The 22,877-nt window shown below is 55.4% G+C and overlaps 1 protein-coding gene across 3 annotated transcripts in view; it reads left to right on the plus strand.

The window, feature by feature from the left end:
• LOC124473569 (signal-induced proliferation-associated 1-like protein 2) overlaps positions 1 to 22,877 on the plus strand; it is a 72,815-nt gene that overhangs the window by 31,435 nt on the left and 18,503 nt on the right. For all 3 annotated transcript variants that reach the window (XM_047029138.1, XM_047029139.1, XM_047029140.1), the window contains exons 5-10: positions 1,080 to 1,254; positions 1,381 to 1,484; positions 3,001 to 3,158; positions 3,691 to 4,267; positions 11,075 to 11,349; positions 20,956 to 21,210. In XM_047029138.1, the coding sequence (XP_046885094.1) occupies positions 1,080 to 1,254; positions 1,381 to 1,484; positions 3,001 to 3,158; positions 3,691 to 4,267; positions 11,075 to 11,349; positions 20,956 to 21,210 (1,544 nt within the window). The remainder of the gene's footprint in view (positions 1 to 1,079; positions 1,255 to 1,380; positions 1,485 to 3,000; positions 3,159 to 3,690; positions 4,268 to 11,074; positions 11,350 to 20,955; positions 21,211 to 22,877) is intronic.

The raw sequence follows: 22,877 nt of genomic DNA on the forward strand, positions 1-22,877 counted from the left end.
TCAGGTCACCTCCAGATGATAGTGACTGTGTTCAGGTCACCTCCAGATGATAATGACTGTGTTCAGGTCACCTCCAGATGATAGGGACTATGTTCAGGTCACCTCCAGATGATGGGACTGTGTTCAGGTCACCTCCAGATGATAGGGACTGTGTTCAGGTCACCTCCAGATGATAGTGACTGTGTTCAGGTCACCTCCAGATGATAATGACTGTGTTCAGGTCACCTCCAGATGATGGGGACTGTGTTCAGGTCACCTCCAGATGATAGTGACTGTGTTCAGGTCACCTCCAGATGATAGGGACTGTGTTCAGGTCACCTCCAGATGATAGTGACTGTGTTCAGGTCACCTCCAGATGATAATGACTGTGTTCAGGTCACCTCCAGATGATAGGGACTGTGTTCAGGTCACCTCCAGATGATAGTCACTGTGTTCAGGCCACCTCCAGATGATAGTGACTGTGTTCAGGTCACCTCCAGATGATAGTGACTGTGTTCAGGTCACCTCCAGATGATAGTGACTGTGTTCAGGTCACCTCCAGATGATAATGACTGTGTTCAGGTCACCTCCAGATGATAGTGACTGTGTTCAGGTCACCTCCAGATGATAGTGACTGTGTTCAGGTCACCTCCAGATGATAGTGACTGTGAGAGAGAGAGCTGCTACGAGGGGGAGGTGGTCCACTAGCTTGTTGTTCTGTCCTGAACAAACTAAGTGATTAACGCACACACTGTTATGCTGCCACGGCTAAAACCTAGAATGGAATGAATGTTTGCTTTACCTATCGAGTGTATGTTTGGGAGGATTAGAAGTTCAGTGAGGGAAGTTGACATGTGACCCTGATCCTCAGGACTCTCCCGGTCTCCTCCCCTGGTAGCAGGGAGAAAAAGAGTGATTTGCTCGTGGGGTATGTGTAGGTATGGCATGTGTGAGTTAGTGTGAGAGATCAGCTTCACCTCAGAACAGACTACTTACTGTACTCTCTCTCTCTCTCTCTCTCTGTGTGTGTGTGTGTACTGTACTCTCTGTGTGTGTGTGTGTACTGTACTCTCTCTCTGTGTGTGTGTGTGTGCTCCCAGCTGAGTTTCCAGCACAAGGTGGGGGTTCTGTACTGCAGGGCGGGGCAGAGCAGTGAGGAGGAGATGTACAACAACGAGTCTGCCGGCCCTGCGCTGGAGGAGTTCCTGGACCTGCTGGGACAGAGGGTCCGTCTCAAGGGCTTCACCAAGTACCGCGCCCAGCTGGACAACAAGAGTACGACACACACATACATGCTCACACACACACTCTCTCTCCCTCACACGCACACACACTGATTTCATCCTACAGACCAAGTGCATTGACAGACATTGTGACCCTGCCTGTCGTCCTGTTCTCCAGCTGACTCTACAGGATCACACTCTCTCTACACCACCTACAAGGACTATGAGCTCATGTTCCATGTGTCCTCTCTGCTGCCCTACACCCCCAACAACAGGCAGCAGGTGAGTCTTACAGTCCTCCACACACACACACTCACCACACACACACACACACTCACCACACACACACACACACTCACCACACACACACACACACTCACCACACACACACTCACCACACACACACTCACCACACACACATACAGACAGGTCCAGGTGTCTACCAGGTTTCTGTCAATCTTTCCCAGAACCTCATTTTGTTTCCGTAACGACCCGGCGAAACCAGGGAGCGTTGCTGTGGCAACCGTGCCCTTGGCTGTCTCCATTTTCCTTTTTCATCAGTTTGTCCCCACGGCGACTCTGCCTGGTGTGGTATTAGACGGGGCTCCGTGTTGATCTAATGAGGAGGATTAATTAGATCCGGTGGCGGCCTGGCAGGAGATGGCCTGATGAAGACCTGGTTACAGAACTCCACTAGCCCGGCCAACAGCCCGGCCACTAGCCCGGTCAACAGCCCGGCCACTAGCCCAGCCACTAGCCCAGCCACTAGCCCGGCCACTAGCCCGGCCACTAGCCCAGCCACTAGCCCAGCGACTAGCCCAGCCACTAGCCCAGCCACTAGCCCGGTCACTAGCCCAGACATTAGCCCGGTCACTAGCCCGGCCACTAGCCCAGCCACTAGCCCGGTCACTAACCCAGACATAAGCCCGGTCACTAGCCCAGCCACTAGCCCGGTCACTAGCCCAGACATTAGCCCGGTCACTAGCCCGGTCACTAGCCCGGCCAGCAGCCCAGCCACTAGCCCAGCGACTATCCCGGCCACTAGCCCAGCCTAGACACGAGAGAGAAAAAGAGAGAAAGAGAGAGAGAGTCCCAGGTGTCACCCTCAGTGGTCTGGATTACCAGTTTTTGCTTACTACTCCTTCAATTTCATTTGAGTATTTGGGATTAGCATTTAATCCCTGGTGCTAATCTTTCCGCCAGCCTGAGAAGAGCTCACCCTCTCCCCCCCCCCCCCCCCCCTACCCATGTGCCCCTTTGGCTGCTCTCCATGGCAACCGCTCCAACAGACTGCCTGCCCGTGCCAAATCCTGAAGTGTAAAAACGAAATAGATTTAGCAGGATGAAGTTTAGGTTACAGTGTGTCTGGTACAGTATCTCTGAGTTGTTTTATATTGATTTTCCGTAACATCTGGTCATGATGTCTCTTCCTCCAGCTGCCAAGAGTCTTTCAGACCACAGCTGGATGTGCCCAAATGACTGGATGAACTTCAGTGACTTAATAGAACTGAACAGCGGTAGCCCTGAATGATCTGGTGTGCTGCTCACAGGCCTGGAATGGAAGCCAGTGACAATTCATTTCAGTTCTGAGCTGTGCTGGTGGAAGAGATGCTGGGGTCCATTTCACTGCTCTAGTGGCATCCTCTCTCTCAAAATGGAGGTTGTAGTGGCAGCCCCTCCCTTCACCTACAACAGGAAACAGGCAGTTTCACACAGAAAATGCTATTTCGACACTTTCTCTACGACCACCACGAATCCATGTCCTGTTTTTTTCTTTTTTTCCCTCTGCGTTCTGCAGCTACTGAGGAAAAGACACATCGGCAACGACATCGTGACCATCGTGTTCCAGGAGCCTGGCTCGCTGCCCTTCACCCCCCAGAACATCCGCTCCCACTTCCAGCACGTGTTTGTCCTCGTCAAGGTGCACAACCCCTGCACCGAGAACGTCTGCTACAGGTAGGTGGAAAGAGGGTTCCCCGTCTCAGCACACCTGGTCGTCTGAAAGCTGTTCCTGCTCTGCTGAGGAGATGTGGGGTGGAGGGGGAAGGGGGGGGCGCAAAAACCATCTGAAATTGATGGCATCGATTCAAGCCACCAGTTTTTGTAAGTAGTAAGGAATGAGAGAACTCTTGAAGTGAAGTAATTCCTACAAGACATTGTAGAGGAACTTGTTTACCTTTGATGTCCTCACATAAATATCTCTGATGCTAAACATCTCCTCTTGAGGTTGAGAGCAGCTTCATTTGAAGGGGTGATAAAGGTTTTGCCTTCTCTTTATCCGGTTGCTTTTAATTTCACAAGCTGACGAGGAAACGTTTTTTTACACCACCTTTTTTAGAAAATATGTTTTCAACCATAAAAAAAAAGAAAAAATGAACTTTTTCCATAAATATAACTATATTTGTTTTTAAGTCTTCCTTTTGAGATTCCCCCCCCCACACACACACACACACACACTTCCTGCTGCTGACCTCCTGTCTTTCCCCAGCGTGGCCGTGTCGCGGTCTAAAGACGTGCCCCCCTTCGGCCCCCCCCTCCCCAAGGGCGTGACCTTCCCCAAGTCGGCTGTGTTCCGGGACTTCCTGCTGGCCAAGGTCATCAACGGAGAGAACGCCGCCCACAAGTCGGAGAAGTTCCGCGCCATGGCAACGCGCACACGGCAGGAGTACCTGAGGGACCTGGCAGAGAACTTTGTGAGCACGGCCACCATCGACTCTGCGGTGAAGTTCAGCTTTATAACGCTGGGAGCCAAGAAGAAGGAGAAGACCCGCCCCAGGAGGAACGCTCACCTGCTCAGCGTGGGGGCCATCACCTGGAGCGTCAGCGCACGAGACTTCGGCCAGTCGGCCGACGTGGACTGCCTGCTCGGCATCTCCAACGAGTTCATCGTCCTGATCGAGGAAGAATCCAGGAACGTGGTGTTCAACTGCTCCTGCCGCGACGTGATTGGCTGGACCTCGGGGATCATGAGCATTAAGATCTTTTACGAGCGCGGGGAGTGTGTCCTGCTGGCAGCCCACGACAGCTGTGGAGACGACGTCAGAGACATGGTCCACAGGCTGGAGGTAAGCCAATCTGGATCCTCTCACTGCTGTCAGCATGGTTTAGCACTTAGACGTTTCACAGCAGCACAATCACACTCTCAATCCAAACTCTAGACAGCCACAAGACAGGAATTCCTGGCTACTCATTAAAAGGGTTGTGTCAGATTAGAAAATACTGCACATACTTGTACGTTAGACTGGTGTTTCCTTGGGTTGGCCTGCTTATCTGACACGGGGTACAGCAGGCCTCTTACCTCCTCCATCCAGAACAGGAAACCTGCTGCTGTTGGGTTAGCCTATCAGAGGACAGCTTCTCCCTCTTTGTGGCAAATCGGCTGTGGGTTTTGGCTCTGTTTCAGAACTGCCCTTTGCCTCTGATGAATAGAGAGTACGGTAAATGATTCCTTCCACCTGCTCTCTGTATGTGTCCAGACTGTCACTTATCTAACCCTCCAGGTCATGCTCTCTGATAGGGTTATCATTCTGTAAATACTCACACTTGAGTTTTTGGGGATTTGTTTTGTTGGAAAATCTAGAACAGCATGATGAAAGAAAGCCTCTGTCTGGCATCTCCTCATGCTTCAGTGTTCTGAGAAGAAGCTCTGGAGCCTCTTGACCTCCTGGAATATTAGGATCTGCGTCTACCCCTCTGTTGCCCTCCTGCTTGTAAAGGAGGTCAGCTGTCTGTGAGAGGGTTCTGCTGACGTCAGGAACACCCTCCTGACAGCATGCATCCCCGCTGGGAGAGGAGGAGCACGGGCCTTAGTCACCCTGACAGGTTCATGTCCTGAAAGGACGTTCTAGTGAAGCAGAAGGGAGGCTTCTCTCCTTGTGCTCATGTGGGGGGGAGGCTGCTCTCTAGCCTCCATCATGTTCCCCCTGGCTGTCCTGCTCTCTAGGCTCCATCATGTTCCCCCTGCCTGTCCTGCTCTCTAGGCTCCATCATGTTCCCCCTGCCTGTTCTGCTCTCTAGGCTCCATCATGTTCCCTCTGGCTGTCCTGCTCTCTAGCCTCCATCATGTTCCCTCTGGGCTTGATCTGCCTCCAGTCTCCTTGACACGCTAGAGCCCCCTAGAGACCCCTAGAGACTCCTAGAGACCTCCAGACCAAAGCCCTGCCCGTCATCCCTGCCCTGTTCACAGACGTCCTCTCCTGAAGAGCTTCTTCACCTGGTCGCGCTGAAGAGAGACACCCTCCTCGTCTACAGTGTCCTCGCCCAGCACCCAGAGGACATGGCAGGATACATTAGCATGTATGATGAGCCAGGAATATCGCTCTCTCATTAGCTGTGCTGATCTGCTCTCACAGTAATGTCCACTCACCCACGCATCCAGTTTTTCGAGGCAAATTAAAGTGAAGTTAAAAATCCATTGAGTTGAGTGGAGAGGGGTCGGCCAATCATCACGGCTGGATGTGTTCGCTGCCCGTCCATGTGACGTGGGACGGGAGTTAAAGTGAACCAGCGGAGATGAGAGAGCAGACCGCTAAAGCCCAGAGAGGCCCTCTGATCAGGTCCTCTATCAGGCCCTGCTCCCCTGGAGGGCTGCTCCCCTGGAGGGCTGCTCCCATGGAGGGCTGCTGCTCCCCTGGAGGGCTGCTCCCCTGGAGGGCTGCTGCTCCCTGGAGGGCTGCTCCCCTGGAGGGCTGCTGCTCCCCTGGAGGGCTGCTCCCCTGGAGGGCTGCTGCTCCCCTGGAGGGCTGCTGCTCCCCTGGAGGGCTGCTGCTCCCCTGGAGGCCCTGCTCCCCTGGAGGGCTGCTCCCCTGGAGGGCTGCTGCTCCCCTGGAGGGCTGCTGCTCCCCTGGAGGGCTGCTCCCCTGGAGGGCTGCTGCTCCCCTGGAGGGCTGCTGCTCCCCTGGAGGGCTGCTCCCCTGGAGGGCTGCTGCTCCCCTGGAGGGCTGCTGCTCCCCTGGAGGGCTGCTGCTCCCCTGGAGGCCCTGCTCCCCTGGAGGGCTGCTGCTCCCCTGGAGGGCTGCTGCTCCCCTGGAGGGCTGCTGCTCCCCTGGAGGGCTGCTGCTCCCCTGGAGGGCTGCTGCTCCCCTGGAGGGCTGCTCCCCTGGAGGGCTGCTGCTCCCCTGGAGGGCTGCTGCTCCCCTGGAGGGCTGCTGCTCCCCTGGAGGGCTGCTGCTCCCCTGGACGGCTGCTGCTCCCCTGGAGGGCTGCTGCTCCCCTGGAGGGCTGCTGCTCCCCTGGAGGGCTGCTGCTCCCCTGGAGGGCTGCTCCCCTGGAGGGGCTGCTGCTCCCCTCCCCACGGAGACAGCGCTGGTCTGAAGGAACCTGTCTGTGTCTAGCAGGGTTAGCTGCTGGAGGACCTGTCTGTGTCTCGCAGGGTTAGCTGCTGGAGGACCTGTCTGTGTCTCGCAAGGTTAGCTGCTGGAGGACCTGTCTGTGTCTAGCAGGGTTAGCTGCTGGAGGACCTGTCTGTGTCTAGCAGGGTTAGCTGCTGGAGGACCTGTCTGTGTCTCGCAGGGTTAGCTGCTGGAGGACCTGTCTGTGTCTAGCAGGGTTAGCTGCTGGAGGACCTGTCTGTGTCTAGCAGGGTTAGCTGCTGGAGGACCTGTCTGTGTCTCGCAGGGTTAGCTGCTGGAGGACCTGTCTGTGTCTCGCAGGGTTAGCTGCTGGAGGACCTGTCTGTGTCTAGCAGGGTTAACTGCTGGAGGACCTGTCTGTGTCTAGCAGGGTTAGCTGCTGGAGGACCTGTCTGTGTCTCGCAGGGTTAGCTGCTGGAGGACCTGTCTGTGTCTTGCAGGGTTAGCTGCTGGAGGACCTGTCTGTGTCTAGCAGGGTTAGCTGCTGGAGGACCTGTCTGTGTCTAGCAGGGTTAACTGCTGGAGGACCTGTCTGTGTCTCGCAGGGTTAGCTGCTGGAGGACCTGTCTGTGTCTCGCAGGGTTAGCTGCTGGAGGACCTGTCTGTGTCTCGCAGGGTTAGCTGCTGGAGGACCTGTCTGTGTCTCGCAGGGTTAGCTGCTGGAGGACCTGTCTGTGTCTCGCAGGGTTAGCTGCTGGAGGACCTGTCTGTGTCTCGCAGGGTTAGCTGCTGGAGGACCTGTCTGTGTCTCGCAGGGTTAGCTGCTGGAGGACCTGTCTGTGTCTTGCAGGGTTAGCTGCTGGAGGACCTGTCTGTGTCTAGCAGGGTTAGCTGCTGGAGGACCTGTCTGTGTCTAGCAGGGTTAGCTGCTGGAGGACCTGTGTGTGTCTAGGAGGGTTAGCTGCTGGAGGACCTGTCTGTGTCTCGCAGGGTTAGCTGCTGGAGGACCTGTCTGTGTCTCGCAGTGTTAGCTGCTGGAGGACCTGTCTGTGTCTCGCAGGGTTAGCTGCTGGAGGACCTGTCTGTGTCTAGCAGGGTTAGCTGCTGGAGGACCTGTCTGTGTCTAGCAGGGTTAGCTGCTGGAGGACCTGTCTGTGTCTAGCAGGGTTAACTGCTGGAGGACCTGTCTGTGTCTCGCAGGGTTAGCTGCTGGAGGACCTGTCTGTGTCTCGCAGGGTTAGCTGCTGGAGGACCTGTCTGTGTCTCGCAGGGTTAGCTGCTGGAGGACCTGTCTGTGTCTCGCAGGGTTAGCTGCTGGAGGACCTGTCTGTGTCTCGCAGGGTTAGCTGCTGGAGGACCTGTCTGTGTCTCCAGGGTTAGCTGCTGGAGGACCTGTCTGTGTCTAGCAGGGTTAGCTGCTGGAGGACCTGTCTGTGTCTAGCAGGGTTAGCTGCTGGAGGACCTGTGTGTGTCTAGGCAGGGTTAGCTGCTGGAGGACCTGTCTGTGTCTCGCAGGGTTAGCTGCTGGAGGACTAGGAGGGTTAGCTGCTGTCTGTGTCTCGCAGGGTTAGCTGCTGGAGGACCTGTCTGTGTCTCGCAGGGTTAGCTGCTAGCTGCTGGAGGACCTGTCTGTGTCTCGCAGGGTTAGCTGCTGGAGGACCTGTCTGTGTCTAGCAGGGTTAGCTGCTGGAGGACCTGTCTGTGTCTAGCAGGGTTAGCTGCTGGAGGACCTGTCTGTGTCTCGCAGGGTTAGCTGCTGGAGGACCTGTCTGTGTCTCGCAGGGTTAGCTGCTGGAGGACCTGTCTGTGTCTAGCAGGGTTAGCTGCTGGAGGACCTGTCTGTGTCTAGCAGGGTTAGCTGCTGGAGGACCTGTGTGTGTCTAGGAGGGTTAGCTGCTGGAGGACCTGTCTGTGTCTCGCAGGGTTAGCTGCTGGAGGACCTGTCTGTGTCTCGCAGTGTTAGCTGCTGGAGGACCTGTCTGTGTCTCGCAGGGTTAGCTGCTGGAGGACCTGTCTGTGTCTAGCAGGGTTAGCTGCTGGAGGACCTGTCTGTGTCTAGCAGGGTTAGCTGCTGGAGGACCTGTCTGTGTCTAGCAGGGTTAACTGCTGGAGGACCTGTCTGTGTCTCGCAGGGTTAGCTGCTGGAGGACCTGTCTGTGTCTGAAGGTGCAGTCTTCATGTTCATGGTAGAGGATGTCCTGGTTGTCAGGTTGTGATGGTCTTGGTTAGACCTGGTGTCCACCATGGCCAGGCAGTCGAAACTACGTGGAGAGGAAATAGACATGACACCATCCTTCAGGATTCTGTGTTGGATGTCATGAAGCCAGCTCTATTATCATAATGAATTCAGAACCCTCAAATCCTTCATGTGGGATAATGAGTGTCCTATCAGATTTATCCTCCACAGATTCAGGACGCTGTGAAGGGAACAAAGGAACATTAATCTGCTGGGTGGGTCGAATCAAGTGGCCCCCGTGAGGGCATTTATAGAGCCATTATATAATGAGTTTCCTTCGAATGACTGTTTGATTTATCTCGTATTGCCGCGCTCTGTAGCACACTGAAGGGGTAAAACCCAAACCAGTTATCTGCAACCCCTGACCCATAGAACAATTTCAATTTTGGCCAGTCCTCGATGCGCCATACAGAGTAATTGTTTTTGTAGCAGGTCATGTCACCTTAGAGCTGCTACAGACCCTCAGGTTGGTAAACCCTGGAGCAGATTGCTTCCTGGGCAGGAGGGGTCTTTTAATCTACAGCACCCTTCAGGGGATTAGTTTGTTGTCCCACAAAACATTTTAGAGCTGATTCTTTTCATTTTTTTTGCCGACAACATCGGCAAACACGCAGTTCCATTTCAGACATCTGCGGGACTGAGCGGTAGATAGCGGACCAGGCTGTGTAGCGGACCAGGCTGTGTAGCGGGCCAGGCTGTGTAGCGGACCAGGCTGTGTAGCGGACCAGGCTGTGTAGCGGACCAGGCTGTGTAGCGGGCCAGGCTGTGTAGCAGACCAGGCCGTTGTTCAGTTGTCCATCTCATCACGTGCGTGGCTGAGTGTGTTCTGCTAAAGGGCCTATAGAGCTCAGCCAGGCAGTGAATAAACGACCCCCCCCCCACCTCCCCTGTCACTGCCAGGTCTGCCCCACTACGGCACTTCTGGCCTGGGATCGGCTTCCAGGAAACAGCCTGGTCCAGCTGGGCCTCCCATCCTCCCACACCAAGGCCTGTCATGTGGAGCTGGGTTAGGGTTGTCTCAGGGTCCAGTGCAGTGTTGACAGGCGCTGTGTGTGTGTGTGTGTGTGTGTGTTAGTCACTCACCCTAACACCTCCTCAGGAGCCAGTGGGATGTGTTAGCTCTCTGTCCGGGCTGCGGCTGTGTTGCTGCTGTGTTGCTGGTGTGTTGCAGCTGTGTTCTGAATGTGTTCTGACTGTTTTCTGACTGTTGTGACTGTGTTGACGGTGTAGACCATGTTGTGATTGTGTTCTCACCGTGTTGTGACTGTGTTGTGACAGTGTTCTGCCTGTTGTGGCTGCGTCGTGGCTGGCTGGTTAAGAGCTCTCACTGGATAAAGGACTTTAGAGGACAGCTAAGCTTCTCGCTGGACATGAGCCAGCCCTCCAAACAACACCAGCTTCAACTTTTGAGTTTGGCTAATACTGCTTATGACTGGCTTGTCTAAATGTCTCTACTAAGTGTCTTAGTGTCTGTGTTAAGTCCCTGAACCACACACGCAACGCCTGACCTGTTGACCTCTGAGCAGCCAGTGTCCTTAGCAGCAGGAGTGTGTTTGTTACATCACACTCTCTGATCCCACCCCTCGCATCTCCTCTGTCCTCCGTGTCGGTGTGTCTCTGAGGCTGTGTCTGTGAGCCATACGAGGCTGTGTCTGTGAGCCATACGAGGCTGTGTCTGTGAGCCATACGAGGCTGTGTCTGTGAGCCATACGAGGCTGTGTCTGTGAGCCATACGAGGCGGTGTCTGTGAGCCATACGAGGCTGTGTCTTTGAGGCTGTGTCTGTGAGCCATACAAGGCTGTGTCTGTGAGCCGTACGAGGCTGTGTCTCTGAGGCTGTGTCTATGAGCCATACGAGGCTGTGTCTGTGAGCCGTACGAGGCTGTGTCTCTGAGCTGTACGAAGCTGTGTCTATGAGCCATAAGAGGCTGTGTCTGTGAGCCGTACGAGGTTGTGTCTGTGAGCCATACGAGGCTGTGTCTGTGAGCCGTACGAGGCTGTGTCTCTGAGGCTGTGTCTGTGAACCGTACGAGGCTGTGTCTGTGAGCCCCTGATTTCTTCCTTAGATTAACAACACAAACACACCTAGGCCGCTTCTTTGTCTTTGTTTATACGAGCACACAGCCTGAGGAGGCTCGTTCCTGCTTTCCCCTCCTCGCCTGGCTGTGTGTGTGCGTGTGTGTGTGTGGATGGGTGCATGTGTGTGTGTGGATGGGTGTGTGTGTGGATGGGTGTGGGGGGATGGATGGACTGTTTGTTTGTTCAAAGATTCAGATGCCTCTGTTGCATTCTATTGTGCTCTCTCTCTTTTTCTGTGTGTCATGTCTCATGTCTGTGTTCCTCCAGATAGTGACCCGGGGCTGTGAGACGTCAGAGATTACCCTGCGGAGGAACGCTCTGGGCCAGCTGGGGTTCCACGTCAACTTTGAGGGCGTGGTGGCGGATGTGGAGCCTTTTGGCTTCGCCTGGAAGGCGGGGCTTCGCCAGGGCAGCCGGCTGGTGGAGATCTGCAAGGTTGCCGTGGCGACCCTCACCCACGAGCAGATGATCGACCTCCTGAGGACGTCCATCAGCGTGAAGGTGGTCATCATCCAGCCACACCAGGACGGCGCCCCCCGCAGGTAGCTGCTGGAACTGAACCTACACACACTTGCGCACGCACACACCTTCCCTGACTAGCAGGATGATCTTTCTGTGATCACCAAGTCACGGCACATCTGAAATGAGGTCATCAGTAAATCTTAGATAGCATGCTAACTAGATCCTCTGCCGGGAGGTAATCCTGAATGCAGACCTCAGGTGGACCTCTGCTCCTACACTACCACATGCAGGCTGCTCCTACACTACCACATGCAGGCTGCTCCTGCACTACCACATGCAGGCTGCTCCTACACTACCACATGCAGGCTGCTCCTGCACTACCACATGCAGGCTGCTCCTTCACTACCACATGCAGGCTGCTCCTACACTACCACATGCAGGCTGCTCCTACACTACCAGGCTGCTCCTGCACTACCACATGCAGGCTGCTCCTACACTACCAGGCTGCTCCTGCACTACCACATGCAGGCTGCTCCTACACTACCACATGCAGGCTGCTCCTACACTACCACATGCAGGCTGCTCCTGCACTACCACATGCAGGCTGCTCCTACACTACCACATGCAGGCTGCTCCTACACTACCACATGCAGGCTGCTCCTACACTACCACATGCAGGCTGCTCCTACACTACCACATGCAGGCTGCTCCTACACTACCACATGCAGGCTGCTCCTGCACTACCACATGCAGGCTGCTCCTACACTACCACATGCAGGCTGCTCCTGCACTACCACATGCAGGCTGCTCCTACACTACCACATGCAGGCTGCTCCTGCACTACCACATGCAGGCTGCTCCTACACTACCACATGCAGGCTGCTCCTTCACTACCACATGCAGGCTGCTCCTACACTACCACATGCAGGCTGCTCCTACACTACCACATGCAGGCTGCTCCTACACTACCACATGCAGGCTGCTCCTACACTACCACATGCAGGCTGCTCCTGCACTACCACATGCAGGCTGCTCCTGCACTACCACATGCAGGCTGCTCCTGCACTACCACATGCAGGCTGCTCCTACACTACCACATGCAGGCTGCTCCTACACTACCACATGCAGGCTGCTCCTGCACTACCACATGCAGGCTGCTCCTACACTACCACATGCAGGCTGCTCCTACACTACCACATGCAGGCTGCTCCTACACTACCACATGCAGGCTGCTCCTACACTACCACATGCAGGCTGCTCCTACACTACCACATGCAGGCTGCTCCTGCACTACCACATGCAGGCTGCTCCTACACTACCACATGCAGGCTGCTCCTGCACTACCACATGCAGGCTGCTCCTACACTACCACATGCAGGCTGCTCCTGCACTACCACATGCAGGCTGCTCCTACACTACCACATGCAGGCTGCTCCTTCACTACCACATGCAGGCTGCTCCTACACTACCACATGCAGGCTGCTCCTACACTACCACATGCAGGCGTAATGATTGTGTGAATGGATGTACTTGTTATGGTAGGAGCTGAAGATGCCATTAGAGATGCAAACAGGACCAGAAAGAACTTTCTCATGGAACTGTGCCAAATGTGCCTCTGTGCTGTATGGAAAGCAATTTGCATAGAAAAACACTAAGATGTGAATTTTCCTGGAGTTAATGTAGCTCTGAAGCTGCCAACAAGGTGATTACTCTGAAGGAAAAGAACAGGGTTTTTTGTTTCTGTGCTCTAACAATGGACGGAAGGAACCACAGTTAAGATGAATGAGTTAACCAAAGAGGAGTCCAGGCAGACAGACATATCCAGCTGGCTGAAGGAATAGACAGTGTTCTAACTAGGAGGACAGTGTTCTAACTAGTTCTAACTAGGACGACAGTGTTCTAACTAGGAGAACAGACAGTGTTCTAACTATGAGAGCGTCTTGATGGCAGAACAGCTGCCTTGTCTCCTCTGAGAGCTGGCAAACCTTTCTTTTCTGCCATCTCTGTGTCGTCTCAGTCTAGGTTTCTGGGTAAAACAGTCTACCTCAGTACAGACCCTCAGACAGTCTACCTCAGTACAGACCCAGAAAGGTGTGTGTGTGTGTCCTGTGAAAGTGTGTGTGTATGTGTGCGCACAGTGTTTCCCACAGATTAGAAATCTATTTGTGGTGGGTGGTTTCATGTCAGACCGGGGGGGTTGAAATAATTCACAAAATCAACAACAACGAACAAATAATTTCTGCATATACAAGTAGCAACGCTAGTGCTAAATAACTATTTAACTGGTCGGCTCCATGACGCCAGGTAAGTAGCTAGCTCCTGAGACTTCTTACCAAAAGAACAAAGGGGAACCTTCGATTAAGACATGTCCGTAGTTAGCTAGCAGAAAGTAGCCTCAACTTTCCTAGACCTTTAGCTACGGCACTAATGCTGAATGCTCGCTGATAGCTGTCGGTCTTACTAGACCGGCGTAGGTATGCATTGTTGCTAACAAGTGCTGACGTTGTGACTGTGCGTCACAAGAAGGAGTGGAAGGAGAGCAGGGAAAGGAAATGATGCTGAACGAATATGCTGCGTATTTGAACCTAAATAGGTAAAAAAAATATATAAGAAACGCAATATGTGGCGGCCGGTGTTGATTCTGTGGCACACCGCCACAAATTAGTGTATGTGTGTGTGTGTAGTGGCTCTGATCCATGATCTGGGTTCCACTGTGTGGCCTGGCAGAGTCAGTCTGAGAGTCAGTCTGAGTCAGTCTGAGAGTCAGTCTTCAGAGGCTGGACAACAACCATCCTCTGTGTGATTCCACCAGGGCTCTGCCAGAACACTGCTGTAATCCTCTTAGCAGGATCTGGGATGATACATCATGATACAATCATAATCTGAGTTATGATTGTGTGAGTTCAAAGAGGCAGCAAGCAGTCCAAACAAACAAGTCCTGTAGCAGCCATCAGTCATCAGGGTGTGTCTGTATCAGTCCAGGGTGGGCCCCAGCAGACTAAGGGCTGGAACAGACGGGTCGGTCTTGTTTAGAGCAACTGTCCACTTCTGCCTCTGACTGCCTGATCTGGGCTAAGATGATTTTGATTGTCATGGAACGATGCTTATATAAAAGTGGGCCGGACTGCATTGCTCTGGACACAGAGTATACATTAAGTCATTCCATACTCTAACAGTGGCCTATATAATGCACATTATGGTCAGATCGTGACCCATCTACAGCAGTAAATCTCGCCAGCAGATGGTCGCTGCAGATTAGAGGAGAGTTTCCAGTGCAGCCTTGCTGAGGTCCAAGGCTGCTCCTGCCTGAGAGGAGAACCACGAGGAACAGCCGTCCTTCTGTCTCCTCAGAGCCCCACAAGCGCCAGTCTCTCCCAGACACTCATGAACAGCCACAGACCCAGGCTCCCCCTCCCACCAGGGGGTCACAGGTCACAGTAAGAATCTGGAGGGCCCTCAGAGTCCCCCTCTCCCACTGCTGTTCTGAGCAGCTAGTGTCGCAGACGACAATGGGCGCTACAAATCCTCCTCTATTATCTCAAGGGAAAGGAATTCAGCACTCCAACAGAAAGATGTGAGACAGAGAGGAGACTGGATCTGTAGGAGCCTCGGACAGGGATGCTGGCTCCTCACTGCCCCCCAGAACCAGCTCCTCCTTCAGGGGCTCTGAGGGGGACTCCTCACCCCTCCTCACCCCTCCTCACCCTTCCTCACCCCTCCTCACCCCTCCTCACCCATCCTCACCCCTCCTCACCCCTTCTCACCCCTCCTCACCCCTCCTCACCCCTCCTCACCCCTCCTCACCCCTCCTCACCCATCCTCACCCCTCCTCACCCCTCTTCACCCCTCCTCACCCATCCTCACCCCTCCTCACCCCTCCTCACCCCTCCTCACCCATCTTCACCCCTCCTCACCCCTCCTCACCCCTCCTCACCCATCCTCACCCCTCCTCACCCCTCCTCACCCATCTTCACCCCTCCTCACCCCTCCTCACCCATCTTCACCCCTCCTCACCCCTCCTCACCCCTCCTCACCCCTCCTCACCCCTCCTTACCCCTCCTCACCCCTCCTCACCCCTCCTCACCCATCTTCACCCCTCCTCACCCCTCCTCACCCCTCCTCACCCATCCTCACCCCTCCTCACCCCTCCTCACCCCTTCTCACCCCTCCTCACCCCTCCTCACCCATCTTCACCCATCCTCACCCCTCCTCACCCATCCTCACCCCTCCTCACCCCTCCTCACCCCTCCTCACCCCTCCTCACCCATCTTCACCCATCCTCACCCCTCCTCACCCCTCCTCACCCCTCCTCACCCCTCCTCACCCCTCCTCACCCATCTTCACCCATCCTCACCCCTCCTCACCCATCCTCACCCCTCCTCACCCCTCCTCACCCATCCTCACCCCTTCTCACCCCTCCTCACCCCTCCTCACCCCTCCTCACCCATCCTCACCCCTCCTCACCCCTCCTCACCCCTCCTCACCCATCCTCACCCCTCCTCACCCCTCCTCACCCCTCCTCACCCATCCTCACCCCTCCTCACCCCTCCTCACCCCTCCTCACCCCTCCTCACCCCTCCTCACCCATCCTCACCCCTCCTCACCCCTCCTCACCCCTCCTCACCCGTTACAAGTGGCTCTCTAAAAATAACGTTTTCATAAGCAAGACCAGGTCGTGTGCAGCCCTCGGGTGTCATGATGTGTCTACGTGCTCACACTGAGACTACATCTCTCTCACACTGAGACTACATCTCTCTCCTCACTGAGACTACATCTCTCTCACACTGAGACTACATCTCTCTCACACTGAGACTACATCTCTCTCACACTGAGACTACATCTCTCTCCACACTGAGACTACATCTCTCTCCACACTGAGACTACATCTCTCTCACACTGAGACTACATCTCTCTCCTCACTGAGACTACATCTCTCTCCACACTGAGACTACATCTCTCTCACACTGAGACTACATCTCTCTCACACTGAGACTACATCTCTCTCCTCACTGAGACTACATCTCTCTCCACACTGAGACTACATCTCTCTCCTCACTGAGACTACATCTCTCTCCTCACTGAGACTACATCTCTCTCCTCACTGAGACTACATCTCTCTCCACACTGAGACTACATCTCTCTTGTCACGCAGATCCCCACGGGATCTCTCTTATTTATTCATCTCCTGAAAGTTGACCGTGCCTTTTTAAGGTTTAGCTGTGCTTCGTCTCCAGGCCTTTAAAATACAACTCTAATATTAGCATAACCTAGAAATGTGATTACTCCTCTGGAGGCAGGATGTGGTTGTGTCTCTGCAGTTCCAGTCTGTTCCCCCCTGGCTGTGGCGGTCTGAACAAGCTCACTACGGATCTGACTAACGAGGGAGCAAAGAGGAACAGGAAGAAGCCGTTTCAGGTTGTGAGGGTAACACACATGCCTCTCTAATGTGTAAATTGTGTAGGAAAAACACTGGATTAGGTGTGTTTTTGCGGTGTGAATCTTTCTCCTTGTGTGCGCTGCACGGTGACAGATGGAGAAGGGCAGTGGTGACCTTTCCTGTGATGTTGTGTCAACCTTCTCATCCTCCATCTTCATCCTGTCTGAGGATCTTCTGCCATCGACGTGTCAACACCTAGCGAGGGTGCGACATTCAACCAGGAAGCTGTGAGAAGATCCCAGCATACAGTGCTGCAGTTAATCCCACAATTCCATGCTCCACACTTTAAATGTGTCACAAAGCCAACCATCAGGAAGTAACCAGCTCATGGAAGTGGAGTTCTAGCTTCCTTCAACATTTACATAGTTCTCACCTCCTGAGGGAGAGGGGGATACTGAACCGTGATCCTGGGGTGTGGCACGAGGCCTGGAGGTGAGAGGGGACGAGGAGATGTTCCACTGAAGTGCCTGTCAGCAGGAAGCAACAGTATTCATGCACCAGGGCACTACTGTCAGGTTAGGGAGCATCCCAGCTGTAACATGCCCTGCTGTGACACGCCCTGCTGTGACACGCCCTGCCCTGCTGTGACACGCCCTGCCCTGCTGTGACACGCGGCTGGGTGGCAGGGTGGCTGGCAGGGTGGGTGGCTGGGTGGGTGGGTGGCAGGGTGGGTGGCAGGGTGGGTGGCAGGGTGGGTGGCTGGGTGGCAGGGTGGGTGGCTGGGTGGCAGGGTGGGTGGCAGGGTGGGTGGCAGGGTGGGTGGCAGGGTGGGTGGCTGGGTGGGTGGGTGGGTGGCTGGGTGGCAGGGTGGGTGGCAGGGTGGGTGGCAGGGTGGGTGGCTGGGTGGCAGGGTGGGTGGCAGGGTGGGTGGCTGGGTGGCAGAGTGGGTGGCTGGGTGGCAGGGTGGGTGGCAGGGTGGGTGGCAGGGTGGGTGGCTGGGTGGGTTGGTGGGTGGCAGGCAGGGTGGGTGGGTGGCAGGGTGGGTGGGTGGGTGGCAGGGTGGGTGGGTGGGTGGCAGGGTGGGTGGGTGGCAGGGTGGGTTGGTGGGTGGCAGGGTGGGTGGGTGGCAGGGTGGGTGGGTGGGTGGGTGGGTGGCAGGGTGGGTGGCTGGGTGCTAATCCTGAACCAGGGACAAGCCTGGCTGACCAAACAGGCCTGGTCCTGACCTGATGATTTAGATACAGAAGTGGTCCTACTCCAGATTAACAGCCACACACTCCTCAGATTACACAGCACAGACAGTTCCTTTGACCACCCTAACCAGGCAGGACTCTGTGCACTTTCATGGGGAAGGAAAACCCATCTTGATTGTTTTTAGGAAGGAGTCTTACTCCCAGTGGAAGATGAAGCTGGTAGAAGGTACAGCAGTGTTCCTGAGGGGGAGGTGGTGGCTGGTCACCCTCCTGCACTCAGCATGGGGACAGCTTGAGGGACACACAGTTAATCTGCGTAATGACTCCGTTCACCCGCCTGTTGAAAAGGTCATTAACCAACACCTCTGTGTTTAACACTCTCGCTAACAGCTTTACCCTGTGACACGTCTTGTTAGCCAGGGACAGGATGAGGGTCTGATGAACTGTGTTTGAACAGTGGTGGAGAGAGAGACGGGCCAGGGACAGGATGAGGGTCTGATGAACTGTGTTTGAACAGTGGTGGAGAGAGAGACGGGCCAGGGACAGGATGAGGGTCTGATGAACTGTGTTTGAACAGTGGTGGAGAGAGAGACGGGCCAGGGACAGGATGAGGGTCTGATGAACTGTGTTTGAACAGTGGTGGAGAGAGAGACGGGCCAGGGACAGGATGAGGGTCTGATGAACTGTGTTTGAACAGTGGTGGAGAGAGAGACGGGTTGCTTGGATGGAAATGCTGAGGAATGATGGTTCAGGGTGGTTCAGGGAGCAGCTCCAGATGCTGAGGAATGATGGTTCAGGGTGGTTCAGGGAGCAGCTCCAGATGCTGAGGAATGATGGTTCAGGGTGGTTCAGGGAGCAGCTCCAGATGCTGAGGAATGATGGTTCAGGGTGGTTCAGGGAGCAGCTCCAGATGCTGAGGAATGATGGTTCAGGGTGGTTCAGGGAGCAGCTCCAGATGCTGAGGAATGATGGTTCAGGGTGGTTCAGGGAGCAGCTCCAGATGCTGAGGAATGATGGTTCAGGGTGGTTCAGGGAGCAGCTCCAGATGCTGAGGAATGATGGTTCAGGGTGGTTCAGGGAGCAGCTCCAGATGCTGAGGAATGATGGTTCAGGGTGGTTCAGGGAGCAGCTCCAGATGCTGAGGAATGATGGTTCAGGGTGGTTCAGGGAGCAGCTCCAGATGCTGAGGAATGATGGTTCAGGGTGGTTCAGGGAGCAGCTCCAGATGCTGAGGAATGATGGTTCAGGGTGGTTCAGGGAGCAGCTCCAGATGCTGAGGAATGATGGTTCAGGGTGGTTCAGGGAGCAGCTCCAGATGCTGAGGAATGATGGTTCAGGGTGGTTCAGGGAGCAGCTCCAGATGCTGAGGAATGATGGTTCAGGGTGGTTCAGGGAGCAGCTCCAGATGCTGAGGAATGATGGTTCAGGGTGGTTCAGGGAGCAGCTCCAGATGCTGAGGAATGATGGTTCAGGGTGGTTCAGGGAGCAGCTCCAGATGCTGAGGAATGATGGTTCAGGGTGGTTCAGGGAGCAGCTCCAGATGCTGAGGAATGATGGTTCAGGGTGGTTCAGGGAGCAGCTCCAGATGCTGAGGAATGATGGTTCAGGGTGGTTCAGGGAGCAGCTCCAGATGCTGAGGAATGATGGTTCAGGGTGGTTCAGGGAGCAGCTCCAGATGCTGAGGAATGATGGTTCAGGGTGGTTCAGGGAGCAGCTCCAGATGCTGAGGAATGATGGTTCAGGGTGGTTCAGGGAGCAGCTCCAGATGCTGAGGAATGATGGTTCAGGGTGGTTCAGGGAGCAGCTCCAGATGCTGAGGAATGATGGTTCAGGGTGGTTCAGGGAGCAGCTCCAGATGCTGAGGAATGATGGTTCAGGGTGGTTCAGGGAGCAGCTCCAGATGCTGAGGAATGATGGTTCAGGGTGGTTCAGGGAGCAGCTCCAGATGCTGAGGAATGATGGTTCAGGGTGGTTCAGGGAGCAGCTCCAGATGCTGAGGAATGATGGTTCAGGGTGGTTCAGGGAGCAGCTCCAGATGATGAGGAATGATGGTTCAGGGTGGTTCAGGGAGCAGCTCCAGATGATGCGCTTGGCTTGGCTGTCACAGGATCCAGACAGGTTCTCCTGGAGAAGATCTAATGTTGCTTTATTATTCACCGTAATCTCATGTTCGTCCATGCATGCTTAACAAACATCCAGTATTAATAACCAGCCTCTTAAATATAGTGCAGATAGAACTGACAGTCTTCCATAGGAGATCAACCAGACCTTGACACAGAACAGATGTGATGGGGGAGGGAGGGTGGGGGGGTGGAGGGGGAGGAGGGTGGGTGGGAGGAGGGGGGTGGAGGGTGGTGGAGAGAAGGAGGGTGGAGGGAGGGGGGTGTGGGGTGGGGTGGAGGAGGAGCAGGAGGCTGATTGGTTCCTGTCGCACACCGTCAAAATCCCATTGGACCCCAGCTGTACACAGCCGAGCCAGCGATGTCCTAGATTGATGAAAGGGTCTTTCTGAGAGGGATTAGGACCCCCCCATGCACACACACACACACACACGCACACACACACATCACAGCCTGTGCAATCAGTGGGCAGACCCTCTCATGCCCTACTGTATACACACCCCACAGTATGTGTACAACAGAGCCGTCTACCCAGTGGATCCTGGAAGACGGAGTGGGGAGGGAGGGCAGTGGAATCATCGGGGTTTTGCTTGAGGGAGTTTTGGAGAGTGAGCTGAACACCCAGGCTGTTCAACAACCCTACCCTCCTCACCTCCTCCCCTCCTCATCTCCTCACCTCCTCCCCTCCTCCCCTCCTCCCCTCCTCACCTCCTCCCCTCCTCCCCTCCTCCCCTCCTCCCCTCCTCCCCTCCTCACTTCCTCCCCTCCTCATCTCCTCCCCTCCTCCCCTCCTCCCCTCCTCCCCTCCTCCCCTCCTCACCTCCTCACCTCCTCACCTCCTCACCTCCTCCCCTCCTCACCTCCTCCCCTCCCCACCTCCTCCCCTCCTCCCCTCCTGGAGATCAGCAGAGGCCTGTAGACCAGATCTCTGTCCCCTGCGAGGTGGAGGAGCAGAAGGTGCCTTGCTGACCCCTGTGCCGCCCTCTCTCCCCCCAGGGGCTGCTCGGAGCTCTACCGCATCCCCATGGTGGAGTACAAGGTGGACAGCGAGGGCATGCCCTGCGAGTACAAGACCCCCTTCAGGAGGAACACCACCTGGCACCGTGTCCCCACGCCGGGCGGGGCTCCGCTACCCCGGGGCTCTCCCACCATGGGCCCCGAGCGCCACCAGGCCCAGCACCTCCTCCAGCAGGCCCAAGCTGCTATCCCACGAAGCACCTCGTTTGACAGGAAGCTGCCTGACGGATCCAGGTAGGGCACCCCACACACACACACACAGTGTTGACAGGAAGCTGCCTGACGGATCCAGGTAGGGCACCCCACACACACACACACAGTGTTGACAGGAAGCTGCCTGACGGATCCAGGTAGGGCACCCCACACACACACACACAGTGTTGACAGGAAGCTGCCTGACGGATCCAGGTAGGGCACCCCACACACACACACACAGTGTTGACAGGAAGCTGCCTGACGGATCCAGGTAGGGCACCCCACACACACACACACAGTGTTGACAGGAAGCTGCCTGACGGATCCAGGTAGGGCACCCCACACACACACACACAGTGTTGACAGGAAGCTGCCTGACGGATCCAGGTAGGGCACCCCACACACACACACACAGTGTTGACAGGAAGCTGCCTGACGGATCCAGGTAGGGCACCCCACACACACACACACAGTGTTGACAGGAAGCTGCCTGACGGATCCAGGTAGGGCACCCCACACACACACACACAGTGTTGACAGGAAGCTGCCTGACGGATCCAGGTAGGGCACCCCACACACACACACACAGTGTTGACAGGAAGCTGCCTGACGGATCCAGGTAGGGCACCCCACACACACACACACAGTGTTGACAGGAAGCTGCCTGACGGATCCAGGTAGGGCACCCCACACACACACACACAGTGTTGACAGGAAGCTGCCTGACGGATCCAGGTAGGGCACCCCACACACACACACACAGTGTTGACAGGAAGCTGCCTGACGGATCCAGGTAGGGCACCCCACACACACACACACAGTGTTGACAGGAAGCTGCCTGACGGATCCAGGTAGGGCACCCCACACACACACACACAGTGTTGACAGGAAGCTGCCTGACGGATCCAGGTAGGGCACCCCACACACACACACACAGTGTTGACAGGAAGCTGCCTGACGGATCCAGGTAGGGCACCCCACACACACACACACAGTGTTGACAGGAAGCTGCCTGACGGATCCAGGTAGGGCACCCCACACACACACACACAGTGTTGTTACAGGTGTTCTTATGCTGATGGACTAGATTTCGTGTCACTGCTGTGAGTCGAGGTGTGTAAACCTGGCCGTGACTCCAACATGTGGACAGGAGCCAGGCTGCCCCTGACAGGGTGTAGATGTTGGGATATATCATGAAGACAACATTAAGGATGTCCCATAAACTAGAGCAGGGCTCAGGGTTCCTGTCTCCCCAGTAGAGATGCCCTCCCTGCATCTGATCACATGATCCCCTCCCTGCCTCTGATCACATGATCCCCTCCCTGCATCTGATCACATGATCCCCTCCCTGCCTCTGATCACATGATCCCCTAAAATCCCCCTGGTGAGGTTCTGTGTTCTGGATGCTTCTTCTGTGCTGGAGTTCTGTGTTGTGTGTGTCTGTGGTTACTCGTTCCTGTACTCGTCAAGGACAGCTGCTCTCTCATATCTCACATTGTTCTTCTCGCAGCGTGTATGCAGGATTGATTTGTGCTCCTAATGACCCCCCGTGGTAGGGATGACCTTTCCTAGGCCGCCCCCCCCTGCCCCCCCCTCCTCTGTGACACCCCGCTGGGACTCCTGCAGTATCATGGCTGCTTCTCTCCCTGATAAGGAGTCACCAGCAGTGAAGCCAGTGCGCTCTCCTCCCCTTCCATCTCTCCCTC

Source organism: Hypomesus transpacificus, chromosome 11 (genome assembly GCF_021917145.1).
Source record: "Hypomesus transpacificus isolate Combined female chromosome 11, fHypTra1, whole genome shotgun sequence".
Lineage (NCBI taxonomy): Eukaryota > Metazoa > Chordata > Actinopteri > Osmeriformes > Osmeridae > Hypomesus > Hypomesus transpacificus.